The sequence below is a fragment of the Drosophila novamexicana genome, unplaced genomic scaffold, assembly GCF_003285875.2.
Source record: "Drosophila novamexicana strain 15010-1031.04,08,12 unplaced genomic scaffold, DnovRS2.1 tig00000121-arrow-pilon, whole genome shotgun sequence".
Lineage (NCBI taxonomy): Eukaryota > Metazoa > Arthropoda > Insecta > Diptera > Drosophilidae > Drosophila > Drosophila novamexicana.
The window spans coordinates 2535212-2545489 of record NW_020824773.1 but is presented as its reverse complement, the minus strand read 5'-3'; the positions used below and the strand labels follow the sequence as shown (position 1 = coordinate 2545489).

The following is a 10278-nucleotide window of genomic DNA, read 5'->3' as shown; positions in this document are numbered from 1 at the left end:
ATTTTTGTTGAAAAAAAGTTGTTATTTTTTTATTTTAAATAATTTCTTTATTTTTAATAACTTCTCTAGATACATTATTTTCGATTATCAAAATTAGCCTATCATTCTTCGTTTAATATAAAAAAATTTGTAAGAGATTTTTGAGAGGAAATCTTTTTTAAATTAAAATATTTAAGGGATTTTCAGGGAGGCATAATACAAAGTTCCAGTGAATGTCAATACGAATTTGAATGCTGAATAATTACTTATTTAGTCAAATTCAACTTCAAAATTGGAAAGAAAGTATTTGAGCATTCTGTGTTGAAATGGGGAAACAGTCTTTTATATAAGCTATAAAAGGGATACTTTTTTTTGAAGCGGGAATGCCACTAATATTGAACTTTTTCTATATAATGCTTCTACATATATTCTTAACCTCAAGGACGCTAGAGATTTAAGATGCTGTTAAATAGTTTTACGTCTTTTCTTGTGTCTTGTGTCAAAGATAGATTAATTAGGTGCTTAATACTTGGAGTCCGGCTCAGGCGCTGCTGCTGGAGCGCTCGGTGCTGAGCAGCTCGCCGGAGCGCAGCGTCTCTTGCGGAACTTGTTCCACTTCGATATATTCCTCCTCCTCCTGATGGGGCTGCTCAGCATTGGGCGAGTTGGCCGTTTCCGACTCGTACAGCTCCTGCTTGACATGACTGGGACTGGGCGCCTGGGGTGAGCTGGTCGTGGAGCTGTGCGTCTCCTGTTTGGGCTGTGCTCCACGCGCAGCTCCTGCTGTTGGTGGTGGCGGTCGCAGCTCGTGAGCGCGCTGATGATGCTCGAGTTCGGCGCGAAAGTAAAATTTCTCCGGACACAGATTGCAGTCATAGGGTCGCGCGCCATGCTCGGCTATGTGGGTCAAGAGGCCAGCGGGCGCCGTGAAGACCGCGGAGCAGATGTAGCAATTGAAGCCGCGCTGCTCGGTGCCTGCAAAGGTGTGCTCGACGAGATGCTCCTGCAGTTTCTGGGCGTGCGGCAGTATCATTTTGCACAGATTACAGCGATTCTCCAGATAGGCTGTGCTTGCCGTGGCAGGGGGAGCAGCAGGGGGCGGAGGAGGAGCCGCCGCCGTTGACTCCTTGCGCTTGCCATTGAGATTATGCTTGCGACAGCATTTCTCGCACAGCTTGGCCGTCTCACCCGCTGCACCCGGCAATGGTTCCAGGCACAGAGCACAGACCGGCTCTTGCAGACTGCCGCTGCCCGGCGATTTGGTGTGGAATTTGGCATGCAAGCTGAGCTCGAATTCCGAGTGCAATGTCTGCCGGCAACAGATGCAGGCCATGGGCAGGTGCCCGTCATTGCCATGCTCACCGAGATGTGCCCGAAAGGCGGCCACATGCTCCAGCTGCTGGCCACAGTGGGCGCACTTTCCGGACTGGCCCACCTTGCTGTGCTGCAGCTTGTGCTCGGCGAGTATGGCGGGCGAGGGAAATATCTCGTCGCAGATGAGACACTTGTGTTTGCCGCTCGAATTGTGACAGCTCTTCATGTGCTGCTCCAGCTCGGCGCGCGACTTGTAATTGCCGGAGCAATAGGCGCATCTCAGGCTGACGCCCGTCTTGAGATTATGCGCCAGCTTGCGATGCGAATGCAGCTCCGCTTCGCTGCGCAAATCCTGCCGCTCGCACATGCCGCAGCTGTAGCTGCTACTCCCGCCTGCGCTGGACGCTGTGGCTGTTGCTTGGCTGCTGGCAGCCGGCAGCTCGGGTGCACTGGCTGCCGGCGATGTGGCCTTGGCCGCATACATTTCCATCAGATAGCGCTGGCTCAGGCCGTACATTAGAGCCGGATGCGGCGTTTGCTGTGGCTTCAGCGCGCTGGTGTCCACCTGCAGTGGACTATAGAATTTGCTGTTCGCCTGCGCTGGGCTGGGCGTGCCGCCGAACAGGCCCTTGAAGGCCACATTGTAGTCGATGTGCAGGTTGCTGTTGTTGTTGTTGTTGTTGTTGGTCGCCACGGCGGCGGCAGCGGCAGCAGCTGCCAGGGGCGGCAGCAGCGCATTTACATAGAGGCTGCCCATATTGGAGCCGGGCTCCTTATCCTTGACGCCTCCGCCATGCTGGCTCTGCATGTGGCGATCGAGCAGAAATTCCACATGGAATGTTTCCGGGCAGCTGGGACAGCGGAATTGTCGCGCATGCGCAGCCAAATGGAAATGCATTTCCAGCTCCGAGGCGCAAACGGCGCGACAGAACATGCACTGCAGCGGATTGGCGGGCGCGGAGACGGCAGCCGCAGCAGCGGCAGCGGCCGCGGCAGCACCATTTGCCGATCCACGATCCAGCTGATGGCGCGTCTTGACATGCACATGGAAGTCCGTGTCGCTGCGAAATAGCTCCAGGCAGGCGCTGCAGCGCAACAACTTCGACTCCTGGCTGTGCGCGCAGGCGAGATGCAGTTGCATGGACATCCGATTCTCGCACAGCTCCGAGCAGAGGGCGCACTTGAGCATCGTGAGCACGTGCTCGCTGAGCAAATGCTGCTGCAGCTCCTCGGCCTTGGCATAGGATTTTCCGCAGCTGGCGCTGCAGTTGAACTCGGAGCTGCTGATCAAGAAATGGGCAACCACGTGCCGTTCGTATTCGCTCTGCTCGGGCAAGCTCAGGCCGCAGTGTGGACAGATCAGCTGCATGCCCTCGGCTATGTGCGTCTTCAGATGATTCCGGAAACTCTCGAAGTCCGGCAAGCCGGCATTGCATTGATTACAAAAGAAGACGCCCGGCGGCGTCAACGGGCGACGCTTATTGCTGCTTAGATCTGTGGGCAGCTCCTGTTCCGGCTTTTCGACAGCTTGCGGCTGTGGACTGGCCAGGTCCTGCTTGATCTTGGGCAGCTCCAGCGCCAGCCTGGGACTAAATGTGCCCGCCGTGGCCAGGCGATTGAAGTGCTCGTAATAGGAGTTTGGACTGCTCAGCCTATCCAAGTGTGTGGCCCGCATGTGCTGAAACAGCGCAGCGATATTCGCAAATTTCATCGTGCAGTATTCGCAGCTCAACTGGAAGCCATTCGCCTGCACAGCCTCTCCAGCCTCCCCGCCTGCCGTGGCGGTCGAGCTGCGCGTCTCTCGCTGCTCGTGTGCGCTCTGCAGATGCGCATTCAGCTGCTCCAGGCTGCTGAATTCCGTCACCTTCGGGCAGTAGCTGCAGCGCAGCAGCGGTGTCGGCGTGGGCGTGGTCGGGACATGCGCCCGAGAGCGTTTGGGAAAGTCCAAGCGACTGGGACTGCTGTCGGAGGCGAGGGCCAGCGCATAGCGACGCTTGTGCAGGCTGCCATTGCTCGAAATGGAAGCGGACCCCGTCGATCTGGGGCTATAGTTGAGGGCATTGGGATTGCCGCCAGCTGCCAGGATGGCGGCATTCTTCTTGTGCTTCTGCATGTGCGAGGTCAAAGCGGCGGCCGTGTTGTAGCCACGATTGCACATGCTGCATTGGAAGGGCTTCTGGATGTCGTGCGTTTTCATGTGAATCTTCAAATGATCGCTGCAGAAAGGGAATGATAGAAATAGAGAGAGAGAGAGAGAGAGAGGGAGAAAAGATTTTAGATTTGGGCATTGGTAAGCTTAAGAAGTTGGTTCTTTATGTTGGTTCTGCTTGATTCCTAGGTCTTGCTTGATTCCTCGTCCTATTTCATCTACTGCTCAATTTGTGAATAAATTCGTTTTCAGTATATCCTTTTTCAATCAAGCCATTTTTGAGTCTTATCTTATTTCGTTAACCTCCATTCCCTGATGATCTTTATCATCTTCTCTGAGGTAGAGTGTTCCTGACCATCAGCTACCTCTTTTTACTTATTACTTATCTAATTTAGTAGTATCTCAATAGTTAAAGTATATATATATATATATATATATATTGCTTTTTTCTCAAACTCCCCGAGTCTTTACCAAGGAAGACTTTTCTTGTATCAGCAATTTTTATTTTCTTATCAACTCGAGCCTTAACACTTACCTTCTCGAGAAAGCAGCCTCGCAATGCGGACACTTGTAGTTCCTCTCGTTGGTATGGAGCTTCTTATGACGATCTCGGGAACGTTTGTGCTTGAAGAGCTTGGCGCAATATTCGCACTTGAAAGGCAAATGCTCGGCATGACTCTAGAAAGAGAGAGGGAGAGAGAAGAGAGGGAGATTAGTGAGAGCGACTTTATTATGCGCAGAGTTCAACAAGTGTTTCGGCTGCAATCTGAGCTTTGATATCTGGTGCCGAGGTTCGCCGAGTCTGAGCCAGAGCCTGAGGCTGAGCCAGAGGCTGACTAACCTATTTGAAATTCTTAGAAGCTGTCGTGTCGTCAAGTTCTTGACTTGGCGATTCCTGTCTTGAATTTATTGCTGCAGTTGACTAAATCTCAATTTTTTTTTCAGTTCTTTTTCTTTGTTTTGTCTGAAACTGATTCTGAATCTGCATAGCAGGCGCAGGGGAGCGAGGGAGTTGGGTGGTAAACGTAGGTGTTTCGCTTGCGTCTCTTCATCTAAATGCGCAACGCAAACGCCACAATTTGCTGGGGCGTGGGACAAGAGGGGGGGATTACTCCACACACACACCCGCAACCGGTTTGCTTTTTGGGTTCTTTGGCGGTCGGCCCGGGCCGAGCTGCGGTGGATTCGCTTTGAAGTGTGGCAAAAAAAAAAAAACGCAAAAATTAGCCCATTTGTATGCAGCCCCCCAGCTCGAGCTGGCTTATTGCACAATATGAGCCAAGTTAACCAAGTTAGCCAAGTTAGCACCGTTCGCCTCGCTCAAATTCTCGTGTCGGTTATGGTTTTTTAAACTGTCGCGCCAATCATCAACATCATCAACCTCATCACCATATACCCATATTTCCATATATATGCCCCCCTCCCCCTCCTCACTGCTTCTGCTAGGAACGTGCGAGAATGGCCCGAAAAGCCGAGTAACCCGCCTAGGATCAAAGGCAGCGCCTGTATGTTAGAATCCGGCGCGTCGCGATAAACGATCTGCAGTTGTCCTAAACACAGTTGCAATTGGGCTAACAAGTTGCTGATGTCATGGGCGTTGTTACCCCGCCAACAACAACAACAACAGCAACAGCAACAACAACAACTCGAATCACAGCAGGATGAGGCATGTCTTCAAGTGGGTGAACCCATCGAGTATTACGTGTATTTTTTTCGGACTTTGTTTGAAATGCTACCGAAACTTTTACTTTGAAGCCAGTTTGCCGGCCGCCAAGAATTTTGTTCTGATATCTAAAAAGGCCTTTTGATATGCATCTCATATGTAGAAATATTTTTGGAGTAGCTTTTAGGCTAATAAAAATTCTTGCACGAGTGCGATTAATTGTCTGACAGTATGAAATCGGAGCATATATATCACAGATCTGAAAGGTATTCAACATTTATAAGTTGTTGCAAAAAATCTATGAATATCAAAATTCACTCTGGAATAAATCCTAAAACATTACGTTAGTTATTTTTGTCAAGCAGGTGCGGCTATTCCCATACATAAATTAAACAAAATTTAAATAATTGTGTACGAAACATATCTGGACGAGAAACCATTTGCTTTTAGGCACAGCTTTGAGTTCTTTCCTATCGATTACTTTCTAACTTTATGCTGTTTCATATTCCTAGAGGAAACTCTCATTCATAGATTATTTGTTATATCTTTAAGATATATGATATATATGCTTTGATACACTATACTAAGTACACTTTTGTCAATCAGAAGTGGGGCTGGAGTTTTATAGAAGAACTTTAATAGTCTGCCCCTAAGACTAGGATTTAAACCGATCCAAAATTGTTCAAACTTTAAATGGTTCTTGCTAGAGTTCTTCCGTGTAAGAAGATGTCTTTGCATTTGTCAGTATTTTCTTTCGAATCCCAATTAATTTTCTGCTACAATTTATGTTCTTCTAATATTATTATTATTGCATTTATTATTCTAATATAATTCCCAACCGTTTTGCTGTTATTTTCACTTTTCTATTTTCACCTCCTGTAATCCAGTTAAATTTTGAGCTTGAACAATCGATGGCAATTTAGAAATTGTCTTTTACTGCCTGACATTTGATAATTTAATGTGGCCTCCCAAGATTGACACCAAACATTGTTGTGTCCCAATTTCTGCGACCACACCACCCAAAGCACCCACCCAGTGAACCAGAGCAGCAGCAACCACCCAACCACCTAGCCATGCCAAGACGTAAGCGTCTTAGACAACGTCGAGCGAGTAATTAACCCCTTTCGCGGAGCCTTGTCACCCTGTTGAGCTTTGTGGAGTTGCGAGGGGTTAAGGGCCATGTCATTTGAGCGTGGCTCGGAACTCACCTGCACGTGATGCTTCAAGTAGCCGAGACGCGGAAATGATTTATCACAGAACTGACACTGATAGGAGCCGTCGCCTCGACTTTTAATGCCCTCGCCTGTCAACTTATCAAACTTGGCGGCTGTTCCGTGTCCTGGTCCTGTGCCACCAGCTGCCAGTTTGGCATCCTTATTGATTTTACGCAGCTTGTTCGCAATTTTCAGCGCCTGCTGATGATGATAATGATGATGATGATGATGATGCAAATGTGCAGGTCGCTTGGGTCTGGCTGCCTCCTGTTCCTGCTGCTCCAGCTCCGATTGTGCGGCAACAGCTTCGCCATTCGCCTTAGACTCCTCGCCGCTGGGGGCTTCCAATGTGTGTGCCGCGGCAGCTGTCGCCAATTGTGGCTGATGCTGCTGCGAATTGGGCGTCAATGTGCCGTCCGAGATGCTCGGCGAGTAGCTGGAGGAGGTGTGCGTGCTGTACATGTCTGTAATGGGAGAGTGAAACAGGGGGCAACATCAGTATTTGTAATTAAGCTCATCTCGTGTGGGCAGCGACTGCATCCTTATTAGCTTGGCGGCATCTCTGTGACTAAGACAGCAGGAAATCAACGCTGTCTATCAGAATTGGTCGCCACACTTAATTCAATTAACATGCAACGTTTGGTGTTGCCTCCCACCCCAGGCACATGTGATACAACGCCCCCCCTCCCTCTGTAAATGAGCCGCACGTTTGTTTCATGCAAACTAATTGCGCTTTTGTACTTAAGAGCATTTTAATTACAAGATCTGCCACTTGACGCCTCGCACACATTAGCATCGGGCAATGAGGGTCACTCCAATAATACACTGAGCACAATAATTGAGCTTGTTTGTTTGTTTCGAGTGCTTGAAGTACCATAAAAATGTTTTGCTTGAGAGAGCCGATGCTAATTATGTTGATAGCTGTGATCTTTCATAATGGAGAGCTATATTACACACTTTGCTTAGGCCCAAATTATAATATTGTTTATTAAGCAGCCAATGCCAGAAAACGTATCTTGAAACTACTTTCTTCTATCACTTTTTTCTGCTTAAAAATTCTTTGCATTTGATTATTGCAAATTACCCAAATTATCCAAGTCCATACCATTTTAATGAATTACAGTTTTTCTTTATCCCAAGAGCCTTTCTAGAGACACTTCTATAATTGTTCATATATTTTGCTTTTTTTTTGGAGACTTTTCTATAGTCCATATGTCAGTTGTTTAGCCAGGATAACGGCCAGATACTTTGCCTCTTGAACCTTATTCATGACTTCGTCGTTAAGCCTCAGTTGTGGCAGCATACCCCTGGTAAAAGGTCACAGCTAGTTTTCTTTTCATTTTAGTTTTCTTTCTTGTTTTCTTCGCCCAAATCGTCAAGCTATTTCTCTCAGTGCACACAACTACTTCGATATGGTCGCTCATCTATCACCACGCGCCAAGTGTCGTCGGGTTTTTGGTTCACTTTCCGTTTTGTGAAAAACTTTAATTGAAGCTAATTGTGCCTGATCCGTCTGTATATATCTATATCTATCTGCATCTTTTAACTAGCCATCTCTATGTATCTTTTTGTTTTGGCTGCCGTCGCTTGAACTCTGATCTGAAGTGTCGCTCCTCAAACTGCATTTTCAACTTGTTTTTCCCTTAATTGGGCAAACATGAAAATAATGCATCAGATTAATTATCATGTATGCGATATACGAGCATAGGCGTAAATTGAGAATTGTCTTCAGTTAGAAGAGTTTACTTGGGTCAAAGAAAGTTAAAAGAGATTTCAAAATCTTCAGATTTGATTGGGTTAAATGAACAAAGATGTCAGAAAGGGGTTGAACAGATTACGTCTAGGGAAAATACTCGAAAATCGAGATCAGACAAGTTTTTTTTTGAGCCAATTGAAGAGATTTTGAAATAAATAAATACAGCTGTAAATATTTTATATTTAGATGAAGTCTAAGGATAAATGTTATTCGATTATATAGATGTTATGGATATATAGACTGGGATCGGTTACATTATTTGCCTACAATTTACAGACTACAGATTGTAGCTATAAAGAAATTCTCAAAAAATTGAGTTCAAACAAGATTTTTGGCTCATTTGAAAACTATTCAAATCTTATTTTGAGTGCAGCTGAAAATCTTTGATATAAGATGAAGTTTAAGGATATTCCATTAGGATAATTGCGCACAATTTTATATTATAGTACAAATATACATATATTTAAAGATCGAAAACCATTAACTTATTATTAATATTATTTTTATATATTTTAATATATAATTATTATTGCCTCAATAACATATGTTTAATTGTTATTTATTGTGAACTTTCAATTAAACGTATTCTCATGGAGCTCTTCTTTAGTTAAAGTAAAGAGTGAAGATAACCAATTTATTTTGATTGTACTTGTCTAATGCCTTTTTGATTTCTTTCTTAAAGGTCTTAATTATGATTTCTTATAACACTTATTTGTGTCTTTCACCTTTCAGATACCATTACCTAAAAAAAGTGCACTGCATTCCATTTCAATATTAATATATTTTTTTAAGAAAAAATTCTCCCTGGTGAGTGACATTCAAATTCTATTAAGTTAAGATAACGTTAATGGCGCTTGCATTTTCATTTCGTGGATCTCAGGGATCTGTGCTTACCATCGGAAGGTGTGCTAAACAATTTTATAAGACTTCTGAAAACGTTTTATTAGTAACTACTTCTCAAGATTTAAAAAAAATGTGTTGTTCAAAACTCACAAGCTATTAGAAACTGACCTATATTTAAAAATATGGCAAATATTATTTTCTTAGTTAAAGCAATTGTTTATTCTTTCTAGATCTTGTTTTAAATTAAATTCTTTTTTTTTTTAATTCATTATTTATATTTATTATGCTAGAATAGTGTGTTTGAACTGTTTATGTAAATTTATCAATAATTTTGTGACCTATTACTAAAAAAGTTCCCTAATCGAAGCCCTCAAACCTAGGCTACTTTTATATATACAAACATATATATATGTGTATATATATGGCTTTTTATACATCAACAATTCTTGCAGTAATAATTCAATTAAAATCTCGCACTAATTACCGTTATTTGTAATCTCCTTGGTGGCTTGAATCTTTTCAATTAAATTCTCCAAACGCGAACTGGGACCGCGATACAACATCTTTAAAGCCATCATGGCATTGTCAGCAATCAATCGATCAATCAATCAATTCGAATTGATTTAATAGCATTAACAAAACAATTTGCACTAAACATTTGTCACTAAACTTTAAAGCTGCTTCTCAGCAATTTTAAGCAGCATTTGAGCAATTCCTTAATTATTATACTTTTTTTTTTTAATTTAAATTTTCAATTAACACGCGACACCAAACGACGCCAAAGGATCGCAATTGTTGTGGTTGTTGTTGTTGCGCGTTGTTGTGGGCTCGACAATGAGGACGTCCAAATGCCGCGAGCACCAAAATGTGACTAAATCAGAGCCAAGAGCCAAGCGCCGTAGGAAACCCGAAGCAGAAGTCGCTGTCGCTTGCGTCGCAGTCGTCGCCGCACGGCCAAAGCAACGGGCGTCAACGCCTATAAAAGCAACAACAACAACAACAACAACAACAACAACAACAGCGACAACAAATAATCGAGCGCTTGGCGAACCAGTTGCCCAGCGCATGCGTGTCTGTATGTGTGTGTGCCTGCATGTGTTGGTGCGTGGCCTGCCTTTTGGGATTCTCGCACCAAGCGCGCGGCGTCGGCGTCGCTGCTGCGCTGCCAGCAAATGAGAAGCAACAAAGCAAAGCATTAAATGGCGCCCCATACACAAACACATACACACACACACACACACACACACACGCGCGCAAACGGAAGCCGAAACGCAGCCATGCGTGAGCAAGCTAGCGAGCCCAAGTAAAAACTGAGAGAGAGCAAGAGCGTAAATGTTGTATGTGCATGTGTTTGCGTGTG

The 10278-nt window shown here is 45.0% G+C and overlaps 1 protein-coding gene across 1 annotated transcript; it reads right to left on the bottom strand.

The window, feature by feature from the left end:
- Positions 1-520: 520 nt before the first annotated feature.
- LOC115757955 (zinc finger protein 423 homolog) lies at positions 521-9496 on the bottom strand. The gene is made up of 4 exons (XM_030698430.1): positions 9403-9496; positions 6314-6783; positions 3978-4120; positions 521-3509 (listed from the first exon to the last, which is right to left on the bottom strand). Exons 1-4 carry the CDS (start codon positions 9494-9496, stop codon positions 521-523), a joined length of 3696 nt encoding a protein of 1231 aa, XP_030554290.1.
- Positions 9497-10278: the final 782 nt, after the last annotated feature.

Bases quoted from the DNA above. Each gene is read 5' to 3' on its own strand.
- LOC115757955 (XM_030698430.1), bottom strand. From the start codon at position 9,496: ATGATGGCTTTAAAGATGTTGTATCGCGGTCCCAGTTCGCGTTTGGAG. The intron at 4,121-6,313 runs GTGAGTTCCGAG...CTCTCTTTCTAG, and splicing joins ACTTGAAGCATCACGTGCAG to AGTCATGCCGAGCATTTGCC. The intron at 3,510-3,977 runs GTAAGTGTTAAG...CCCTTTCTGCAG, and splicing joins GAGGCTGCTTTCTCGAGAAG to CGATCATTTGAAGATTCACA.